Source organism: Lissotriton helveticus, chromosome 9 (assembly GCF_964261635.1).
Source record: "Lissotriton helveticus chromosome 9, aLisHel1.1, whole genome shotgun sequence".
NCBI lineage: Eukaryota > Metazoa > Chordata > Amphibia > Caudata > Salamandridae > Lissotriton > Lissotriton helveticus.
In genome coordinates this window covers 259,230,968-259,254,958 of record NC_136070.1, presented here as the reverse complement: position 1 = coordinate 259,254,958, position 23,991 = coordinate 259,230,968, and the positions used below count along the sequence as shown (strand labels likewise).

The window sequence follows — 23,991 nt, the reverse complement described above, 5'->3', positions numbered from 1 at the left end:
TTTGTGTATAACGTGCTAACTTAAGTATTTTCGTAAGAGTTTTGTTGTGTGCCTAGCACCCTGTCCTCATAAAGAGTACAGGGTTGTTGTGATTCTAATAAATACACTGTTTATTTTCATAACACTTGTGTGGTGTCCTTTCACTGGGTGTTCAAGGGGTAATGTGATGGTAAAACAGCTGGCTTAACACGCCCTCTAGAGTCTTAGCCTTAGACTGCTCGTATCCATGCTACTAGGATAGCTGGTCTATAAGGTTGACTTACAACCAATCATCAATAAGGGTTGTTTGGACTGATATATAGTGATCACTAGAATAGTGAACACTGCACATCAGGCCAACTTCTCACACTGTCTCTCAACACATCTGCAGATTGTAGATGATCCCAGGCTTCTTCCTTAATTTGGTTCTTGCGATTTGCAAGTGCCACTTTGTATTCCTTACGAAGGTTCGCCACAATTAGCCTATCCCTGGGTCTAAGTTTCAGCGCTTTAAGTAGGGCTCTATGGGCGAGTGAGCACTTTTTGTCAAACCATTTAAACACCTTCTCACAATGTGAGTCATTTCTAGACTCCAAATTCTTGGAAATCCGTGAGCATATCTCTACATAGGCATCCACAACATCAGCCCCTGATGCAGTGGAGTCTAAGCAGATAGCCATATTGTCCTCGGTTTCCTGTGCAAGTGTTTTAAAAAAGGTTTCTGGAATAACCTTCTCCCACTTTACCCTCCTGCCCTGCCCTCCAGTTGACCAGTCTCTTGAGGCCACCACGCTTCAGTTCCTCCCATGCAAGAAACTCTCAAGATCCATAGCCAATAAAACCGGGTTGTGGTCACTAAAAATTGCGGTCACTACACTGTACTCCTGCTTTTTGGCTAGCACCCCAGGGGAAACAAAAATATAATCGATAACTGTGTTTGCGTCCCTCCCAATAAATGTAGGCGCTCTAGTCTCGCCATTACCTAAGCCTGGTTCGAATAAGTTTGAGTTGGCAAGGAGACTCTCAAGGGCATCATCCTCCTTACTATGTTCAAAATGGGGGATCCCCTCCACAGGTGATCCTCCGTGTCCATCATTATAACAATCCCCCTCACAAGGGTGAATATTAAAATCTCCCATGATAACCATCTCTGGGACAGAAGTGTGATCATGTTTGTAGACTGACAGATAATCTGCCAAGGCAGTCAAATGCTCATTCTCAGATGAGCCCGCCCTGGAATTATAAAAAATAATAATTAGAAATTTTTGTTGGTCCGGAATGGTCCATTCAATTATTAATGAATTCAGAGGGGTAGAAACTACTTTTTTAAAAGCCCCAACCAAGTTAAGTGAGAACAGTGTAAGCAAGCCCCCTTTAGCTCTTCCTCTCAGCCCCGTACTGCTGGGGTTGAGAAACTGAGAAAGCCATCTAATGAAAAACTGGGTGATGTATCCCATGTCTCTTGAAAGGCCAAAATATCATACTGCTTAACAAAGCCCTGCCATAAAGGATCAGAAGTTTTTGCGCTTAGTCCAGCAACGTTCCAAGTAAGAATTTTGCAACATGGTCTCTGTATGTTAGGTAACCCCTTGTCCTCACCTGGAGCGTCTGGGAGTCAATCATTTGTCTCCATTGAGGTCAAAGGGGAAAAACGGTTAGTGAGACTAATGGAAGATGGGCCTAAGCTACCCTGTGATACATAGTCAACTATGCTAAGACATAGTCAACTATGCTAAGAGCCATGTCTTTATTTTCCTTCTGAAGATGGTCAGGGTGGGGGCAGATCTAACATCGGGTTCCAGGGAGTTCCAGAGTTTTGCTGTTGATACGTGGAAGCTGCGGTCGCCCCATGCGACAGTTCTGGTACGTGGGACCGTCATGGTGAAGTTATTCATTGACCGGCGCAATCGTTTGGGGACGTGGAAAGCAAAATGGTCAGTGAGGAAACGCGGGCCCTGTTTGTGCGCGGCTTTGTAGGCGATGCAGAGAGCTTTAAACTTTATTCAATTTTTGACTGTTAGCCAGTGGTCATTTTTTATGGTGTTGGAAATGGGTTGGAATTTGGGTGTACCGGAGAGCAATCTGGCCGCGGCGTTTTGTATAGATTGTAGTCTTTTGATAACCTGGTTTTGGGCATTAACCAGAAGACCGTTGCAATAGTCCACTGATGACATGACAAATGAGGTGATCAAGGTTTTGCCGGAGGAAGGAGGCAGGAGTGGGAGGATCTTTTTTATGGCTTTGAGTTTGAAGAACGATGAAGAGACAATAGAATTAACATGGGCTGAGTAAGTGAGTTTGTTGTCTATGAGTATTCCAAGGTTTTTGACCTTGGTAACTGGGAGGGGAAGGGGACCTAAGTTAGTGGGCCACCATGCATCTGGTCAGGCGGGAGTGAGTTTGCCGAAGGTCATGACCTCGGTTTTATTGGAATTCAATTTAAGGCAGTTTGCTGACATCCAATTGCTGATGGCGAGCATGCCCTGCTGGAAATTAGCTGCTATTTTTTGTCCGTTTTCTGTGATGGTAAGCACCTGCTGGGTGTCGTCCGCATAAGATGTTAGGCTCATCCCCCAGTCCTTAATTACCCTTGCCAGATCGGTGACATAGATATTAAAGAGGGTTGGACTGAGGGAAGAGCCTTGGGGGACACCACAGGGTAGGGCCAGTTGTTCAGATAGAAAGGTGTCAAGCTGGACTGTCTGGGTGCGACCAGCTAGGAAAGATCTCAAGAGGTCATTGGCTTTAGCTTGGATGCCTACGGCATTGACACGGTCAATCAGGATGTTGTGATCGACCGTGTCAAAGGCCGCCGTGAGATCTAGCAGTATAAGTACTGCCATACATACATGTTGTGTCCCTCTAAAAGGGTGGAATGCTACCCCCGTCGCCAGAATTGGCGAGGGGGTAGTATTCCAATTCGTATGACACCTTACTCGACATGTTTTGATAATGCTATACCAAAGTTAGCATTTAACCGCGAGGATTATAATGCACTTAAGAGTATATAATATAGCGTTATCATGGAACAGCTATTAGGACTTGGTTCCGCAAGCTGCAGACGGGCTCAGCTCATGCTAGAGCACCATCTCACATAATTCCAAGCACTCTGCCTTCAGGATTGATAAGGCCTGCCATAGGAGTGACTGATAGGAATATATGTGTCCATTTTAGGGTTAGACATAGGTATACTATATCTATAGCAAAGGGTGATTACACCACCTTGCCCCAGCTGTCTTAGCAGCCAGTTGTGTCAGTTTTTGATGGCTAGCCAGGGGTGGCATAATACATGCTGCAGCCCCTTGTAGGCCCTGGGTACACCTATGCCCTGGGTACCTAAGGTACACTGTACAGGGGCTGATAAGGTGACCCAGCGTCCAATTAGGTATGTACCTAAGGTACATGGAGTCCATTTTACAGAGAGAGCAATTAGACTGGGGTCCTGAATAGCAGGGCCCCAGGCCAACTAGGTCGAAAACCAGCTAAACACTAGGCAAAAGTTGGGGGTAACCATAGTCAGATATCCACCTTCCTACATGTGCCACCCCAGTTTCCACGTAATTCTGTGCCATAATTCAACCGTGCTAGCCGTGGGGCCTGTTAAGTGAAGCCTAGGGGGGTTGGTATACAACGCCCTGTTATAGCCCCCTCTACCCATGAGCCAGTGGTCGGTGCAGAAGTTTGGATCGTCGTGGGGGCCGAAAACCCAATTATTAATTGCCATCAGTTGGGATGCCTGATAGTAAAGCTGTATATCAGGCAGTCCTATCCCCCTGTCATACCATCCCATGGTGAGTTTGTTCGAAATGGTTTGAGTTTTAATGCAGTTATGTAGTTGAAGAGCTCAACATAGTTTGGTAGCATAAAGGAATTCCATGATGCACCCTTTTTTGTAGTCAAATCCACAGAGCCAGCAAGAGGTGTATTCTCAGGAGGAAGTAATGTAGACGGAGTGGACTGAGACTGATCATCCATGTCAGGCAAGGAGAGTTGCAGTTCTAGTTCAATCTTTGTTTTTTCAATGAAGTATGCTGAGAACTCCTTACCATTAGGGAGTGAATCATTTTGTGCTAAGCATTGTTTGGCAGAGTGTTTTGTTGGTTATTTGATGATTTTGAATAGTTTTTTAGGTCTGTTTTTGGCATTGTCAAGCTGTGACCCAAAGTGATCTGTTTTGGCTCAACGGATATGTTTACTATACGCATTCCTTGTTATCCATAGCTGTATGAGGTTTGTTATAGAGGAGGAGTTTCTCCAAAATCTCTCTACAATCTTCACTTTGCAAAAATAATTTCTTAACTTAAATATTGAAAAATAACCACTTTTTGAAAGGCTCCTTGAAAACTTTTTGTAACATCGTCCTAATGTGCAGTATTGTCTCCCCCCTCATTACTGTTTTATTTTATTCTCTTCTTTAATTACTTCTAATTCAACTCTTATTAACTGCTTTTTTCCAGCTCCTTTACTCATTTCTTCTCTCACCATTTCCCCACCATTTTTCACCTTTTCTTTATTTACTTTACTTGCCATATGCAGTCTCAACTTTCTGCTTCCTGTGTTTCTCTGCTCTTTCCAATTAATTTTCTCTCTCTTTTCACAGAGATATAAAGACCTTGAACATATTCCTGACTAAAGCAAACCTGATAAAGCTGGGAGACTACGGACTGGCTAAACAGCTGTCCTCTGAGTTTTCCATGGCAGAAACGGTAAGTATTGTCCAAGCTCTCTTCTTATCCCAGGCTCCAATTTGGCTGTCCAGGGGAGCCTCTGCAAAGTTCAGGTCCAGTCATTAAGAGAAGCAGGTCCCATTCATATTGAGGCTTCCGCAAAGCCAGCTCCAGAGGAATGCATGTGCTAATGTTTATGTATCTCTTTGTAGAGCACCAGTGCAAAGAAGAGTATGTGCTTTCTCTGCACTGGTGTTTGCAAGTTTATGTATACCTCTGCTGAGCCCAGCTGTTGACTGCACAGATAAATGCCTGTTAAGGTGTCTGCCAAGCCCAATGATGGGAGAAGAAGGTCTTACTATCTGTAGAGGCCTCTTCAGGGCATGGCTAGAGAGGCAGATGATACCTTCTGTTAATTCTCTACTGGGGTGCAGATTTAAAGAACTTGTGTCTGGGATTCTACAGAAACTAGGCAAAGAAAGTGAAGGTAGCAGCAGATGCTGGAGTCTTTTGAGGCTTCTCATGACCCATGTGTTGAGCCCAATTACTGACACTGCTAAAGGGAGCTGTTGCTACAGTTTATTAAGGCTTCTGCAGGGTCCTGGTACAGATGTTGTAAAAGGGGGAGTCACTAGCATCTATCAAGGCCTCTTCAGTGCCAACTTCCTTATATTCTAGAGCAAAGCTGTTGCAACAGCTTTGATGTTCGCTGCAAAGTTTGTACTGACAGCACAGACACAAACAACTCTCCACCAAGGAGTTTCCAGCCAGATGTATGCAGTGCTGACAGTAGCATGTTTGCTTCTTAAGTTTCCCCAATGCCAGGGTAATAACTGTTTGGTACATATAAAAAGGTGCTGTTGCATGGCGAGAAACCACTGAAAAGTCCATTTGAAGATGGTTAATGAAGAGCATTCGCTACTGTCTGAGGATAATGCAGATATAAGCAGTACAATTTACTTTCTGTACTTTGTTCCTTTCTTTAGTGTGTTGGAACCCTTTACTACATGTCTCCAGAGATCTGCCAGGGGGTGAAGTACAGCTTTAAGTCGGATATATGGGCAGTAGGATGTGTTATTTTCGAGCTACTGACCCTGACCAGGACCTTCGATGCTACAGTAAGAATCAAAAGTGTCAAATGTACTAGCAAAGAAGTGCTTCAGAGGCAGAAGTTAGCTGGTTGATAGGAATGATTTTGCCTTTGCCCTGTCTAGGATTTTGCCTGGAGTTTAATATATGTATGTGCTGAAGAGTTTTGTTTGGAGTTCTTGGTTGTATGGCAGGTGGTAGGAATTTGCCTTGCACTATCTGTTCTCACTTAGCTTATACCTCTCTATTTTTCAACCTCTTCAGTCCACTGCATGAGCCTTCCAATATCATTGGATTGTTATGCAGCACGGTTGCAAACTCTTCCAGAAAAAAGATGTGTGCAAACGTGGGTCCATTCATATCCAGACTTCATTCCAACATACCTATTCAGACTAGTTTTCTACCAGATTATCTCCTTGAGCCTTGTTAAAGCTGGTTTATCCTTTGTGGACCTTGCACGTTTCTCAATCCCTTCAACAGCACAACCAAGACGTAAACCTCCTTTGTAAAAACATAACTATTAAGGAGTTAAAATCTCGTTTCCAGTAACCGGCCTTTGATCTTAGTCAATAAGGCTCTGTTCTGAATCCGGTGCAGTCTTTTTGTAACATTCCCATTATATATTAAAAAGATCTCAATGGAAACCCTGTTAGCTGACCATTTTGAAGTGAGCTTTGTAAAAAAAAAAAACATTATCAAATTCAGATCAGAAGCCTATCAAATTTGGTTCTGAATGGTGAAACGGGAAGAGACCAAGTTACAAGACATTGTTAGTTTTAGTTTTAAAATGGTAATTCCCATAGAAAATTTCCAGATGCCAAAAAAGAACATACACTGCCCCATAGGAGCAGGGTCAAGACTGATTTGCATATGGCTGGGTTCCAACTGGAATGGCATGTGGAACAAAACAACAATGGATTCAGGCCCAGATCTCTGTACTGGGGTGAATGTATGACATTGTTCTGCATTCTGTCCATCAATTGCTCTTTTTGCATTTCTCACCCCGAGTGAGACGGGCATGCCCAGATGTGGATCCCGTGCTCCCCATGCCACTGGAGTCAAGCTAGCCTGGCTGATATGGGGTGTTACCCCAAAACCGGTCCAAGGATGCTTATTTTCAGTCCAGGAAGGACCTGGCCTAGCAGTTCGGGCTGGACTGTTTCCGTAGGGAGAAGGGTCAAGACTGATTTGTATATGTTGGGTTCAAACTGGAATGGCATGGGAAGCAAAAACAAACGACAGATTTAGGGCCAGATCTCTGTACTGGGGTGAATGTATGAAATTGTTCTGCATTCTTTCCATCAATTGTTCTTTTTCCATTTGTCACACTGAGTGGGACGGGTGTGCCCAGATGTGGGTCCCGTGCTCTCCATGCCACTGATGTCAAGCTAGCTTGGCTGATGAGGGGTGTTACAGAAAGGGAGCTGCAGATGTTCTGATTTCCTTCTAAAAGTAGATGAAGGGATTGGACAGCTGACCCGGTGCCCTGCTTTCTATTCACAGCTTGCAAACAGGCCAGCACATAAGCTATTGGCTCTCCTTCCTTCACAATTTCAGAAAAGACTCATTTCAATAGGAAGTGCTACCATCAGGTCTCTGTTTTTATTGCCGTACCCCACCACTTTTTGCCTGGTTTTGGATACACCTTTGACTGAAGTGTACTAGGTAGCTGCTGAGCAGATTCCCAGTATCTGTGTTCTTCCCCAAAAATATACAATTGTTCCCCCAATTGGAAAAACCTTTATCACCCTCTGTAAATCCCTAGTAAATTGTACCCCTGGTACCTAGGGCCTGAGGTATTGCTCCCCAGCTCAAATTGTGCCACCCTAAGGGACCCCTCACCAAGCACATACAAGACTGCTATTACAGGCTGCATGTCTTGGTGCATGCAAAAGTGAAAACACAATATGTCACACGTCCCTGTGTGTCATGTTCCTACCACTGTATGTAATACTTATAAGTCACCTACAGTAGGCCTGACAGCCCTAAGACAGTGTGTTTAGTATTACATGTGAGAGCATACCTGCATGAGCAGATATGCGCCTGTGCTGGTCAGTTCCATTACTGTCAGTACAGGTGACTAGGGAAGCCATTTTAGAACATGTGCTGGACACTGGTGACAACGAGTTCCCCTAGCTACATGATGACTTTACTGAAAACAGTGATGTTTTGTATCAACCATCTCCTATGGTAAACCCACATGGATGCCAGTGTCTGATTTACCAATACATGCACTGAGGGATCCTTAGAAGTACCCCCTGAAAACCTACCAGCCTCTGGTGTCCTTGCTGACTGTTTACTGCCAGCCTGCCACACGTGACGCTGTTCTGACCTCCTAGGGTGAGAGCCTTTTGCTCTCAGGAGACCCAGAAAAAAGGCCTGTCCAGGAAGAGGGTGTAACGCCTCAACCCAAAGGGTGACCAGCTGATTAGCCTCCTTGGGCCGGTGAACTTCAGAGAAGCTGCTGTCTTTGGAATCAAATCTGGCTGCCCACAAAGGAGAGGAAGCCCCCCTTCCCCCTCCCCCCACTGTCCAGAGCCTCCTTGGCAGCTGAACAGGTGGGGAAATTAGCTAGTCAGGTAGGCGTGCCACCTCCAGGTTAGTACCACCCCTAAGGTGGGCTACAGTGAGGTGGACATGATTTTTCAGAAGTAGCCATCTTTGTGATGGCATACTTGGGAATTCTGGGACATGGTTATGCCCTCTTCCCAAAGGAAGTGGTCATATAGGGGGTGTAGTGACACAAAGGGTCATTAGCCCATTGGCTACTGCCCATTACACCTCTAAGTTCAGTATTTAGGGGAGTTCATGGCACCAGAGAAGCAGATCCTGATGACCTAAGAGCTGCTAAATCAGAAGACTGATGCAAGCACCTGACTTGGCCCCAGCCCTGCTGCTGTTCTTTGGCAACCCTGCGCCAAAAATGACTCGTCCTGCAGCTGAGTGCCTCCAAAACCTGGGAGGGCTGCCTGCCTTCAATAAAGACCAAGGCCGCCTGTGAATAGCAGATAGGTTCCAAAGAACTCCAAAGAAGACTCTGAGGCCTCTGGAACTACCAAAACCCGACACATGAAGCCACCACTGAACCTGTGGCCTCAGGCCCAAGTTGAAGTGCGCCACAGGTGCTAACCAGGTTCCCCAGCCGTCCAGAGCTAGAGTCCATCGTGGTCTTACCTCTCGTGGACTCACTGACGTCACCTGCAGCTCTTCACGCAGGCCCCCCCTCAAGCACAACTGCTCCAGGTAACAGAAACCCAATGCCTTAAAACATCTCTGCATCAGTCGCCCCGGGGCCGTGGAGAAGAGGACACCCGGTGTCCGTACGCCCCCAAGCATCACAAGCCTTGAACCCTCCTGTTGGTTCAACCCAACTGGTTTCTTTTCCAGAACCTGCAGCCTCTTTTTACAGAGACCGATCCCCATTAAAACCTATTGGGCTCACAATACTGATTTGCACCCTGCGCCCTCATGCCGCTGGTGGTGTACTGTGGTGCTGCCTTGGACCTTGCCCACCATTCACCTTAACTCTGGGAGGTTAGTCTTGTAATTTGATGTACTGTACCTCTGTGCAGAACTTGTTCTTTCTTCCATAGGATAACATTGCAGAATTCAAAAATTGCAGCGTCCACTTTTTAAAGTGAAAAGAATTTATCTTTGAAAATGTACTTACCTGAACAGATTTTCTCTGATGCTTAAACATATATAAGAATACTTGCTATTTTTATAAATTCGGTGTGTATCTCCTTCTTGAGTCCTCAAGTCCTTTATTAATCAGTGTGTGTATCTGCAAATATCTTGCACTCATATATGTTAAGCCTAAGGATGCCCAACTACACTTCCCCCTAACAGAGCACTTTGGGATTGCAGAGCAACTCCTGTCTACTCCTTAGAGAACCCCTGGCCCCTTTACACAGTATATCAGATTTCTAATCTATCACATAAAAAGTCAGTTTCCTACAAGGATGATAGAAGCTGTTACAACTTGTCCACGAGGCCCTAAATCTTTGCAAAGAGGCAACAAAAACGTTTTGTGTATACTGTTTATGCTCATGAGATTTATAAAGCGCATGGCTTCCCGAGGGCTTCCCACCGCTACTGAGAGGGGGGCAGTGGGTGGAGGTAGGGAATCATGGGAAAAAACAGGTTTTAAGTTTTTTCCTGAAACACCGTTCATTTTTAGCCAGTCTTAGCTCCATGGTCATTGAGTTCCAGAGCTTTGGGACCTGGTGTGAGAAGGATCTCCCACCCCATCTTGATCTCTTTATATTTGGTGTGTTCATAAATAAATTGGGATGGGGAAGAAATTCCCCAGTACCGTGGGATCCAGTTGAGGCTTCTTGAGTAGGGGCTTCATTGTGGCATGCTTCCACTCTTTTGGCACTATACCGTGCGTAGGGATAGCGATAGAAGGTCAGCCATTTTGGAGAGGATAGAATTTCCACCCTGAAGTAAAATGCGGGGAGGGGCGGGATCCAGTGAAGACCCAGATTTAATGTTGCTCAGGAGGAGGCCTGTGCGTTCTTTGCTCAATGCTGGGAAGGTACCTAATAACTGGGGTATTGGAAGTCCAGGCTGTTCTGGGCTATGGAGTTGGCCCTTCCTACCAAAGGTGTCCTGACTCACTTCGGGGGTTTTCCGTGGAACACCTTTGTAGCAAGTTATATATGTTTTCCTCTTTGTTTAAAAAAAAAAAAAAAAAGTGGCTAGCTCCTTGCATCTCTTTCGAAGTGTGATGTGTGTGGGAGCCTTGTTCGGTGGTGGTGAGCGATTTCACGATTTTGAATAATTCTTTGGGGGAAATGGAAGCTTTATTAAAGCTTTATTAAACCTCTCCTCATAGAACTTTGCCTGTGCTAGCTAAATGTCATCATGGTATTCTCTGATGGCTTTTTTATATAATAACTTAAAGTCTGGGGCATAGGTTTTCCACCAGTTCTTTTCGAGTCTCTTGCAGCTCTTTTTCTGAGAGGATAGCTGGCTATTGATGGCTCTTTTGGGGTTGTGTTAGGCTGTCAATCTAGGTTTGCGAAAACATTTGTCTACTGAGTTATTAATCCAATATGACCAATGTTTGTGCATCATAGATGTTTGCGCTATATAAAACTTTATAAATAAATAAATAGAGGTCTTCTGATGAAGAGGGAGTGGTAGACTCTAAACAGTAGGTCCAACTTTCAGGTGCAACCCTGGGCCATTTATGTCCTAGATTAATGTTACCCCTTGAAGGCTTTTGTATGAGTGGTTTAGCACACAGAAAAGGGATGTAGAAATGATGATACCAGGGGACTTGAATTGGGGTAAGCACCTGTAGTCTGGGGTCATTAGAAAAGATAGGGTTGACAATATGCCCTTTTTCATGTATGGCAAAGCCCATAAGCTGGGGAAGTTGCAGGGCCTCTAGGTCTGATAGAAGTCTGTTGGAGGACGAGCTGTTAGTATCGTCCAGGAGTATGTTTAAAATCGCCCAGAGCTGTAAATGTGTTTTTCACTATGCTGAAGCTAGCAAGGAGATCAGGAAGGGACTCCATAAACATTGTGCACGATCCTTGGGTGCCTGTAAGCAAGAGTACCGGAGAAAGAGAATGTGGGGCATGCGTTATTCTAAATTGCATGGCGTCGCAATTGGTCATTCTCAGGGGTGTGATGGAGCAGCTGAACTGTACTAGATAATGGTAACCCCACCTCCTATTTTTCCCACCCGGTCCTGTCTGCAAATGCAATAACCAGGGGGAGGGTCATAATAATTTGTGGCATCAAACTCTCTTTGAGCCACGTTTTTGTAATAAACAGAACATCAAGAGCATCATCCTCTAGAAGTAGCCCAATTTCGATGTTGTGTCCTGGGAGGGATCTGCAGTTTATTAGGCCCATTTTCCAGTGCGCTTTATTACCATGTGTGACTTGTTTGCTTCTGGGGTTGTCTGGACTTGTTTCTAGAGTATAGTTACAGTTTTGATAAAACACTCGGCTTCTCAGGGGGTTGTCTACATCAAGGGAGTGCATGCAGAGTGGAGAAGGGGCATGTCTAAGCAGCCCTAGTTCACCAGCAGTGTACTTTATTTGTCTTGAAAGTGTACTCATGCAGGGTTCCTGGCCCCTGGTCCCAGTTGTGCACGGACGGCCGCAGACTGGCTTGCTTTAGGCGCACAGCTGCCAGCATAAGTAGGCGAGCCCTCGCAGGTAGAATGCTATCCTGGCCACTCTGTGACCGTGAGGAGGAGCGATTCTCTATGGTCAGTTAAACGACCCTCTCTATAGTGAGACGAGAGCCCTCGCAAGAGAATCAGGTGCAACAAGTTTCATTAAAACCTATGTTCGAGTAGGAACATGTTTTAAAAGCTTAGAACTAGTAGAACAGTGATTTTTTTTCAAAAGATAGTCACATTCAAAATCAACTTTCTCTAAATACAGTATATGTGCACATTTTTAAGATAGGTTCAAAAGAACTCAATGCAGGAAAAGAACATTGTAGTACCTCTACAGAGAGTGGTGACACCGGCTTGTCCCCTCGCAGCCTTGGATCTGCATTGTATCATGCAAAATTGTATTCTGTTTATGAGCTAGCTCAACCTTTAATAAAACCTGCTCATATGATTGTGCCTGCCCATTCAGGGTCGCTAGTACCTTTCAATTACAGACATCGTATAGATATAGCCTCAATTTCCATGATGTACCTATGGATATTAATGTAGGAATTGTTTGGATCGCTTTACAGTAGTTGTGGGGTGTAGGCATTCATCAAAATTATATGCGATACTTTGTCTTAGCATTGTGGGTAATGTTTAAACTGGTTTTATAAAGCATCAAATGCATTTTTTCTTTCTTTCCTTTGAGTCCTTGTGCTAGAACAGAGTAGCCTCTCTTCGAATTTGCCCGGGATTGTTCTATGCTGTTTTTGTGGGTGGATGACTGGCAGATGTTAATGGTGGGTTTCTCCATCTGCATCCAAGGTGGTATTTGCCTCTCCTCAGTGGACACCCAGAAGTCACCTACATCCTATTTATATTCTTAGCCTCTAGGCAAATGATAATTGGTCACACAGCCAGCTCTTGAACTGCAGTGTGATATCTCTGGCCCTCACGCTTATTTCTGTGGCTACACCATTGACTGCCATGTTAAACCTTTACACGGGGTGATACCGCTTTTTGTCTTTGCAGGTAAGCAGTTATTGTTCCAGCCTCAATATAGTAATTTTATCTTCCTTTTTAACATTCACACACAGGACTGAAAAGAACTGACACATGGAGATGAAGTCTTCTCCATGAATACTGGGATGCAGGGCAATTGTGCATAATTCATCTAACACATACTGTGAAATGTGACTTATTATTAAGTTCCTAAAAATGTGTGAGTGGGGGTTTCTTTAACACATCTTAGTACATAATCTTTTGTAGCCTATAAACTCAGCCTGACGTGTTTAAAATTGCATGTTTACAGTTGTTTTGCACCAGTTTATTTGGTATTTGGTGGAGGTAGTAAAGTACATTTTTCATGCCCACCCTGACTATTGCCTGCGCCTTGTTTCAAAATACTATTTAGGCTAGAAGGACTTCAGTTAAACATTTGCTAATTTTCTATGAAAGCTATCCTGATGATTTAACCCCAGCCTCCATTGAAAAGATGGCAACGTTTTTTTTGCCAGGGCTGAGTAATTGAGGGTGTTGGGGAGACGGAAGGAGGGGAGGTGGAGGTCGTGGGTTGCAAAACGTTTTTTTTTTTTTTTTTTTTATCTTCTTGGAATGGAGGATTTTTGTATTTTAAATATAAGCAGGTGTGGTGGGCTGGCCTGGCTGATTTATTGAATGACCTCAGACTTGCTAGTAAGCCGTTGTTTTGGCAAGAATTGAGAGCATGGAATGGAGCAGTTATGGAAGTTCAAATAGATTATCTAATGACCTACCTTTTATGAATCAAGGTTCTGTAATGTCTGTAGTATTCTGGTTAACCCAGTATCGCAAATCTCCTATGGCTATTCTGCAACTCCTTATACAGTACTTGCTGCTGCTGAGACTCAGTTTTTGTGTTTGTCTGCAGAACCCTCTGAATCTTTGTGTGAAGATTGTGCAAGGAAACTGGGCCATGGAAGTTAACTCAAAAGTCTACTCGCCAGAGATGATCAACCTGGTACAAGACTGCTTACAACAGGTGGGTCATATTTCGGAGTGGTTATGGTCCTGCAGTATAATGCAGAATTAGTGGGAACATAAAGTAATCTCATTGTTAACTATTGTTTGTTGTTGTAGGATCCAGACAAGCGACCCACTGCAGAGGAGATCTTGGAACGTCCTCTCATCAGCCGGCAGAGAAGGTACCACGTTCAAGAACACTTATGTGACCAGGGCATAGTGATAGTTTGTGGTATTAAAATGTTTTTTGTAGGTAGCGGTGGCAATTTGATAACAATATCACTGGGACTGCAAGGGTCATGAGCTTGCCTGCCTGCTCTGTTTCATGAGAAGCTTTGCTTCATGTAATGCCACCATTAAAATAACCAGAGCCATAGTGATATACATCAGTACTTTCTGGTCAGTATTACAGGACCTGCAGATCCATAGCATTATTGAGCTGTTAATTCTGTATCATGGAAACTGCCAGTTCAAACATGCAGTGCGGAATGGTCATTGTTAACAGTTTGCTGACTAGGTAAATTCTGAACCACAACTGTACTCTTTCCACAATTGACTCAAAAACATATATGTGGGAATAATAGAAGCTGTCTCCTTCGGCTGATGACCCTCCTGCCCCACTTCTATGACAATCATTTCATGTGATAGTAGATTGCTACCCTTACTGCTATTGCTTTGTTGTGCACGGATAAATTAAGAGACGTTTCCATCCCTGGATTCCACACTTTAAAACAATTGCGGTTTTACTAGAAGTTCACCATATTTTGGAAGTGCTTTTCTTAGCATTCTTGGTCATCCATGAGAATGTCTGCTTTCTCTTTTCTCAATCAGCCTCCAATGGCGAGCTTCTGGCTGTATTAAGGAGCTGTGTATAATAAGTCATTGAAATGCACAGATTAAACCCAAACAAAGATTAAAACTAGACATAGCTCTAACTTATTTTGGTATTTTTTTCATTTTTATTGTACTTTAAGATAGGGTCTGTTTCAGTACGTCTCTCCTCACTGATGTGAATTACGTAGCTATTAGGACACATTTAAATACGTGATCTCTTTTGGGAGATGCTAACATTTTTTATATCTATTCAATGAAACATTTCTGATGCAGTTTCACAAATAACATTTTCTAAACATTCCTATTTAAGTTCTAAACGGTATTTGGAGGCGTGGCTTGAGGCGTCAAGATGGCTGTCGCACTCTAAGAGTGCTCCGGACCCCCTCCGTCATCTGCCTTGCAACCGCCCGCTATCAGCTGCCATCGGAGCTCCACAATAACGGCTGCGGCTCCCCCATCCCGCCTGCATCTCTTTTCGGGCTGCCCGGTGACTCTGCTGTCTTCGCTGGTCCCCTCTTCCCATGAGGCCCTGAATAATCAAGATAGCGGCCTCCTTGCCGTCCCATCCTTGGGCCTGAAATCTCCGCCCGGACGGTCCGGCGCTCTCTTTGCCCCCACTGCCTGCCTGCGACTCACCTGGCGGCGGACGACTGAGCCGAGGGCTGGCGGTCTCGCCTCGGAGCCCGGAGCTGCGGTGCGGGATTCACCCCCTTGCCTGCCGGACCGGAGGAGAGCGAGGGGCAGTCCCGGGGCGCGGTGGAGGCGCCCTGGAGCGCTAAGAGGCGCCCTCGATCCCCCGAAGTAGTTGCGGCCGCGTGAGGTTGCCGTTCCTGCTCTTGGGGCCACATGGTGCATGGCGACGTCCGCGAGCTGGGACGCTGCTGGAGAGGAGGCCTCGGAGGACTGCTGGACCGAGCCGAGCCGCTATGCCTGACCTGCCCGCAGGCGAGAGTGCGGTGAATGGAAACGGAGCCTGGGTGGAGCGGCTGGCCTGCTCTGGGACGGGAGTGCCCGGGGCCGGCTCCACGTGGTGGAGGAGAGCGGGCCTTTGCCTGGGCGGCACCTGGACTGATCCACGAGGACCCCCTGGGGTCTGAGCGGGGACCGTGGCCTGGCTCCGTGTCGCCTCCCCCGGGCTCTGCTGCTGGACTCCTGGGGTCGCGCACGTGTGCTCCCCACCTGTGTGGACAGGAGGATTGGGGTCTGCTGTGGCGCCCTGGCGAGTGGACTGCCCCTTGGGGCCGGGAAGCCTTTGTCTGGACTGCTGCTGAATCCTGCGCGCCTCACTCCTGGTTGGAGAGGGGCTACTTCTGGGAGATTCCTTTCTTCTCGACTGTTGCTGCCTTTCGTGCCCTCCGCCGTCTTGCGGGCACGGGGTGCTGCTGGCTTCGTTGGGCGAGGGGGTCAGTTGGACTGTGATCGTTCTACAGTCTCTGGGGACAGCCTGTACTGACCTCTGACGCGGTTTAGCACCTCCGGCAACTGCCCAGGCACCGGAGATACGGGGTGCCCCATCCTCCGAGGCCCCAAGAATTCACCGACCTGCCCCGGATGCACTGCTGTGAAGACCCACTTCTTATCACTGACTGGGCAGCCGAGTGGTGCGGGGGCACGTCGGCCATCACGTCGGATCTGTCGCCCTGAAAAAATCCCAACCATTAACTACCCCACAAAGAGGTGATTCGCTAATCTAAAATGGTTGGCAACAAACAAGCAAGGACATGGCTGAACTGAACCCCCCTCCATGTATACGGATGAATGCTAACAGCTGAAAACATGAAGTGGTAAACGTGAGACTACTAGAGTGTGTCAGACCCGGGACTGCAATGGAAGGTCAAACCCCGACCGGGACATTCGGTAGAGCCATGTAGGTCCTGGCTCGTGGGGTCCGGAGCAGTCCCGTTGCAGAGAGTCCCAAAGGGTGAATTGTGAGTTCCACAGCCTGTGGCGCCGGTCACACCCCCTCCTCCCCACCAGAGCCACGGATCACGGTGGGGAGGAGGGGATTTGGTCTTCCCTTCCGCCGCCTGATCAACGTCCTTTTATAGTAACCCCAGAGCCCGTGTTTTCATTAACGGCGAGCTTTCTGAGACATTCCCAATCCGGAGGGGCACGCGTCAGGGGTGCCTGCTCTCGCTGCTCTTATTCGCATTGGCGATGGAGCCCTTGGCGCGCTCATCCGGGGTTGGGCCTGGGACCTGAGTCAGGTTGACAAGATAGCCCTCTACGTGGACAATGTCCTGCTTTATCTGGCGGACCCGGACCGTTCAGGCCCCAGATGCCTTCAGGTCCTCTCCGCTCTCTAACCGGTCTCTGGACTCAGACTTAACCCGGCAAAATCAACTCTGGTCCCTTTGCATCCCTCTCGGGCATGCTTTAACTGGCAGATGGATATCCCCCTCCGGAGGCAATCGTTCAAATACCTAGGCGTGTGGGTTACCCTTCTACCGGAGCTTGAATGGGCCCTGAATGTCACACCCTTGGTCACTTGGATGAAGGCAGACCTCAAGAAATTGCAGACCCTTCCCCTTAACCCCTTGGGCAGGAGTGCGCTTTTTAAAATGATGATCCTCCCCAGTTTTCTTTACACCTTGCAAAATACCACCATCCACCTCCCAGGTAGCTGGTTCCGGGAACTAGACGGCGTTCTTACCCGGTTTCTATGGGGAGGAGGGAGGCCACGTTTGTCCCTGGCACACTGTCGTATCCCTCCCTTCGACGGAGGCACGGGGGTGACTAATCTCCACCTCTGCTACCTGGCCACGAGACTTATCATGATCCACGACTGGTTTGCGGGTGGCTGGTCCAACCCAGCATACCGGGTGGAAATCAAAACAATGGACTTCACGCAGTTCCAGACGTTCTTCTATGGCTGCTCGGTGCCGCAGGCTCTGCCCCTGTCACTAGGGCGGTGCTCATGGCCTGGCGTACAGCCCTTCGCCACGTGCAATGGGACCGGAAGCTCACCAGGCAAACGCCGCTGTGGACTGGGGCTTGGTTGAGGAGGGTTCCGCTGCTGGGACCTCATTGGGATCCCGCTGCTCGGAGACGTGTGGGTGGGAGACCACATACGATCCTTTGTTGACCTACAACAACTTCACGCCCTTCTTCATTCCCGATTCTATAAATACCTACTACTCAGACACGCCCTTCATACTCGCAATCTATCCCCTACCTCTCTTCCGCATATACCTGTCTCTGGTGAACAACGGTCCTGCATCCCTGGACCGGCTCCGAACCCGCTGGGAGTGGTGGCCGGGCACATTGGAGGAGGCGGACTGGCGAGATGCCCTAATGGCACCCAAAACATTGACTACATCCTCCAAGTTACGCCTGGTCCAACTTTACTACCTCCATGCGGCATACCTCACTCAGGCACGCCTTTTCCGGGCCCATATGAGATCTTCCCCAACATGAGCGCGCTCCAGCAGATTTCTATCACATGGTATGGCAATGCCCGGCTTTAGCGCCGTTCTGGAGAGGGGTGGAGCTCGAGCTCACGCCGGCCCTGGGATGGGAGGTTCCTCACGAACCGAGGCGCTTGCTGTTGGGGGTGTTCAACTGCCTGGATGGCTCCAGGGCAGACAAGCGCTTCCTGGGGACGGCCGTGGCGGTGGCAAAAAGAGATATAGCTGCGCTCTGGTCTCAGGCTAAGGCACCGACTGTGCAATAATGGAAGAGAGGAGTGGACTGGTGTGGAGTACAGGAAGAGTCTCTCTTCGAGGCCCGGGGTTGCCCCAAATTATTCGGTAAAGTGTTGGGTAAATGGATTAATCTGCTACCAGTGTGAAGGCCTGACTAATCTTGTATATCCCTAATGCTTTTTTTTATTTTTTTTATTGCTGTGCCCAATCCAGCTGGCCGCCTTTACCTTTGTCGACTGTATGCGATGCCATGTTTTATTATGATGCTTGATCTACTGCTAATGAACTTAAGTGTTATTAAAAACCCAATAAAGTTGATTATCAAAAAAAAGTTCTAAACGATATTTCTTAATGACATTTACTACAGTATACATAACTTTCCACTCCAATTGTTTTTACAACATTCAAAGTACCGTGCAATGGGGGTGAACTAATGCTCGGTTTGTTAGCCTGAAATAGGTTTGTGGTCCCAGCAGTGTGCCTTATGCCAATACCTTTCATATAACACAGGAGAAACTATTCAATAAAGTAATTTAAAATGTCTGTGACCATTATGAACAATTCTTAAGATTACACCCTTGATCTGGACCTGGAATCCATTTGGACAATATAGTTTAGGTATGGAGTTGCTGTAGTCCCATTTGGGTTAAATATATTTTTTATTTTAACATTTTATTGACATTTCAAGCAATACAACTATGCTTTAGAGCAACACAGTGGAAACAGTTGGTGACAATACTTAATGAACACCTTTCCCAAACCACAAAGTGAGCTCCTGCATTCTTCTAGGTAATTTACATTTTCTCACAGCATATCCAGAGCAACATCTCATCCGATGCACACAGCAGCGTTTAGACAATTAGAACACAGTTGTTGATGGTTCTAAGTCGGCAAGTGCATAGTAGATATACAACTTCAGTTAAGATCCTCAATCTGTTTTGGATATGTCTGTGACTTTGACATCTGCAGTTCATTCAAGTACATATTTTTTTCGCTAAGACCGATAATGGCCAGTTGTAAGGAGCCAGTGTATTGCCAATCTAAGTTGATGTTAACACTAAACATAGGGCAGCAAATCTATATTGCACTTCCCCTTGTGAGGTACTGCATGCAGCCCCAATATGCAGTGTTTCAGGTTGTGATCATCAGTAGTTAGTTCTTCTCACCTTGCAATCATTTATCACTAAAATCTCCAGCTATTTTTCTATAATTAGGCATATTTACACCATATGTAGAAAAACAACCACGGCACTGCTCCGCGCCTAGGACGTGTGTCACAAATACAGTTCATGTACTCACTGCCTTGTTCATCTTGGTTGGCTCATGCACTTCAGTGTGTACAAGAAACACAACGCTGGATAAAGCCTAACATGGGTTTAATGCAAAATAGCCAGGAAGAAAGCACAAATACTTCAGGGCAATTGCCATTTGAAAGGACCAGAGCTTTGCCCTTAATCATATGGATTATGTAATGCTAAAATTCATACAATGTTTACACATTGTTGTACATTTTCTCTCAATGCAAGTAAATGGCCACTAGACCATGAGGCAAGAGCTTGACAATAACCGCTAATGAGCAGGTGCCAGGATCTTCTGATTGTAAGGAATTTGAGAAATCCTTGACAATACAAAACCAGTAATACTAACGGGAACTGACTCCCCTACTTTCTAAAATCCTCACTTGGTTGTACCAACGTCAAAACTAGACTGTTTCACTAACACAGATGTTTATAGGTGTACTTGTGCATCTTAAAATATTATGGCTTCAGTATGGTTTAAATGTGTGTAAGTGCATAGAAAAACGAACATTTTAGTGGTCTTTAAGTAGGCATAAAATAATAGAAAATCAATATAAAATGTAACTATGTGTTAACGCACACGTGAGCCTTGGCTTTTTCGTAGTGCATCTATAAGTATTGAGGCACAAATGTGGATAAATCGTAACTTCTCGAGTGAGATCAACTTTCCCGTTTAACCACTGATTTGTATGTATGGGCAGATATTTATTTAGCAATATCCTTACAGAGAGCAAAGGAAAGCTAAAAAACAATAAATTAGCATGGCAGCGGAGAAAATTAAGCACTGTTACTACCTAATCGTGGGTGAGGTGAAAGTATCCTATAATCACCAAGGGGGTAAAGGTCATTATGAGTTGTGCTGGTTGATTAAGCAACTGTTTTAGAACTATCTTCAGCTCTTTCCATGATTGCAAAAATAATGGGCTAATACTGAAGTATGGGGAGATATTGTTCCTTGTTCTGGGTACATAGATGGAAAAGGCTTCTTTCATGTTTTCATTTGCTGAAGTTCTGGCATCCTGTGGTAAGCTGAGGTGTCCAATTGTTTTTGTAGGAAGTTGATGTGCAGTATGTTACTGCATTACAGGTAGCAATTACTGAAGATAAAATGATTTTGAGACAGCCACTGTAGGACTACCAGGATGCACAATGTGTGGTTACATATTTTGACTCCCTGTTGAAGCGGGTAACAGCGTATAAAATGATCTACATTGTAACTACAGTTGACTCTGGTACTTGTATGAGCAGAGCATTGCCCCCCTACATATACAGTTGGACTATGGCATGCTGAAAAATCCTGGTATCTCTTTGAGAAGGTGAGTTTTGACCTTGAACAGAAGCAAATTGGTGCGGTTTGCCTTTTTCTTGCAAGGTAACTTTTGAAAATTGGTTCTGAGTCAGTGTTGAAGCCATGGAATTTTGCATTTGAGCTTAGTTGAGGGGGGAATTGGTCCACTTGCATATTATTGGCAATCTTGAAGCCTATAAATCATGGTGGTAATATGGGTGTAACCTGTCTCTGTAGGGTTTGACTTCTGGTAGGAGTTTGTCATTCATGTTTGGAAAATGCATAGATAATTCTTGACAGTCTGTATCTCTGCTTGTGAAGACTTCAAGAAACTGTTGAGCATTATCATCCTGCTAGTGAGTGCTTATCAAGCGTTTTGCTGTAGCACTCTGAGGGGGGGGGGGGGTCTGTGTACGGATTAAAGATCACTTTGAGGAGGTAGGAGCCTTGAGGGACTCCACAGGTCACTGGCTAATTATTGGTGCATGATGGGTTCATCTGGACATGCTTCAGTTGGATAAATATGAGAGGAAGCATTGTTTCAGTGAGCCCCATGGATTTTGAAAAGCTGTTGGCGAGCCCATGGTGTTTGACAGTGTTGATGGTTGCTGAGAGCAAGTAACTAAGTGTTGGGTCCTGGTTACATGGTAAATATCCCTAACACGTCCTCTCTTACTTATTTTTCTTAATAGAATAGATACACTTTCTTTTATGTGGTTGTTTAGTGAATTTAATTTCTTACTCAAAGTTTCACAGATGTGGGTCACAGATTTTTTATTTTTTTTTTGCTTCCATCCCTTTAAAGTCACTCGGATGTTTTTCAAAAAGCAAAGCCTGTGCCCAGCATTCATTTTTTTCGTGTCGAAATTTAATTAGTTTTACATGTATTTCCTTTTAGCTTCTTTAAATATTTTTGAATCCATATTGTTCTCCTGACTCTTAATCTTATTTTGTATTTGTTGATCATTTTACTATTTTCTAGACTATTTGAAATATCCAGCTTTACGTTTTACTTTTTAAAATCGAAATCATGCTTAGAAGTACACTAGAAATTACCAGGTTAATGCCTTTACAGTAACAGAGAAGATGCTTACACGATAAACTGAGGATGCCAATCATCTTTACTTTTGTCAAAGATGATGAACATCTGGGATGCAACAGAGTTCAAATTGCATGTCACCTTTTGAAATTAAAACACTGAGCAATAAAGAGTCTGAAAACATTTTACAATTGAGAAGTTCGATGTAGTCCCATATACACCTATTTCCTGAAAATAAATGGATCAGTTAGGTTAGAGAGTATTGTGCTTTTCACATGTTCTGTGCATATGACGAACTGCTTTACTGAAAACCAAAAACGGTGACAAAAAAAACTTGAGTATCCCCATATTACACCGAGCAAGTGAGCTAAAATCTATCCTGTATCTAAAGTAGCGTCAAATACATTTATGTGCTCACTTTCAAACCTATAAATACATATATTTTCCAAGCATCTCTAAGGGGCATTATTGAAATATTCCAGTTCTTCAGGGCCTATCATAGTATTTGGTAGCAAAATGTATATTTAGCAGAAATGTTTGTTCTTAATCTCTTACTCCTTCTTCCTTCCTCTTTGCCCATCCGCTATGCTGTGCTTTGTGTTAGACCTTTATCTAGCTTGCCTCTCTCTATTTTATTTCTTCCCTCTTCCTACCTCTCACTGTCTTCTTAATCCTGTTTTCCCCTTTTTCCTGTCACCTCTCTACTTATTGTATGTACAAAGTCAAAAAAAGCCATACCACCACTGGTAAACAAAAAAACACCGGAAATGGGCCTGTGATTCCCCTACCTTGAATTTGAATTTACAGAAATTTATATAGCGCACGTATACCTGGCGGTTTCATGGCGCGTAGAGGATGCTTAACCCATGGCTAGGGTGACCGAATTACTGAGGTGGGAAGGCGTGGGAAAATAAGAAGGTCTTGAGTGCCCTGCGGAATTCGAGATAAGAGGAAATAGATCTAATGTGAAGGGGAAGGGAGTTCCAAAAAATGGGGGCGAGGACAGTGAATTTCAGGCCCCCAGATTCCCTTTTCTTGAACCGGGGGACAGAAAGAAAAAATTTAGTGGAAGAGCGAAGTTCTCTGTTGGGGCAGTAAGTACTGATGGCGGAAGAAATAAAATCAGGGGCAGTTCCCGCCAAGGCCTGAAACGTGGGACAGCCCAATTTATAGAGAGCCCGTTCCTTGATGGGCAGCCAATGTAGGGGAGTGATGTGATGGGATCTGGACAGGCCATAAATCAGGCGGGCAGCCTGATTTTGGACTAACTGAAGGCGACGAAAGGTATATGCAGGAGCGCCATTATATACAATGTTCCCGTAGTCCAGCCGGGACAGGACCATCGCCATCAGAATTAATTTAAGGGCGGGGAAAGAGAAAAAACGGGAGATTTTCCGTATAGTGCGGAGAGCAAAGAAACAAGAAGAAACAACAGAGCTAATCTGAGAATGGGGAGTGAGGTGTTTATTGAGTGAAATCCGTAGAGTTTTTACAGAGGAGGGTGGTGTGGGCCGCGTTGGGTAGACCAGCACATCAGACGGCAGTCAATTAAGGTCCCCTAAAAAGTAACCGAAAAAAAAAACCAGAACCCTCCTATAAGCAAACATTCTGCATAGGTCAGTAGTCACAGTTAGCCACAAATCCATACAATATCTTATTCCGGTTACCGCTCAGGTCACAGGTAGTTAAGTGTGGTCAAGGATGTCTACCCCTTACTCCCCACCCTCCGGTCCGATGTCCCACTCTAGGGTCTCATGAGCCCACATCCGAAGGTTTTCCCGCCTCCACAAGCTCCTCCCGGCCTCCTCCCCCACTCGCTTCGGACTCTGGTCTGTCCCCTCATTATCAGTATGTTCCAAAAGATATGCCCTAAGAAGACCCCGAATATCCTTAGGGCGTGACAAAGGTGGCATAAGATCAGCATAAATATCTAGCTGTACCTGGCAGTATACAAGATCAGTAAGCCACTCTTTAATCTTGGGAGCACGACCGCGTCCCCAGTGACAGGCTACTCGCCGTTTTGCCAT

The 23,991-nt window shown here is 45.4% G+C and overlaps 1 protein-coding gene across 2 annotated transcripts in view; it reads left to right on the top strand.

The window, feature by feature from the left end:
* Positions 1 to 23,991, top strand: part of NEK9 (NIMA related kinase 9) — a 245,752-nt gene that overhangs the window by 42,721 nt on the left and 179,040 nt on the right. For both annotated transcript variants that reach the window (XM_078659920.1, XM_078659921.1), the window contains 4 exons: positions 4,580 to 4,685; positions 5,633 to 5,764; positions 13,770 to 13,880; positions 13,979 to 14,043. In XM_078659920.1, coding sequence (XP_078516046.1) covers positions 4,580 to 4,685; positions 5,633 to 5,764; positions 13,770 to 13,880; positions 13,979 to 14,043 — 414 coding nt within the window. The remainder of the gene's footprint in view (positions 1 to 4,579; positions 4,686 to 5,632; positions 5,765 to 13,769; positions 13,881 to 13,978; positions 14,044 to 23,991) is intronic.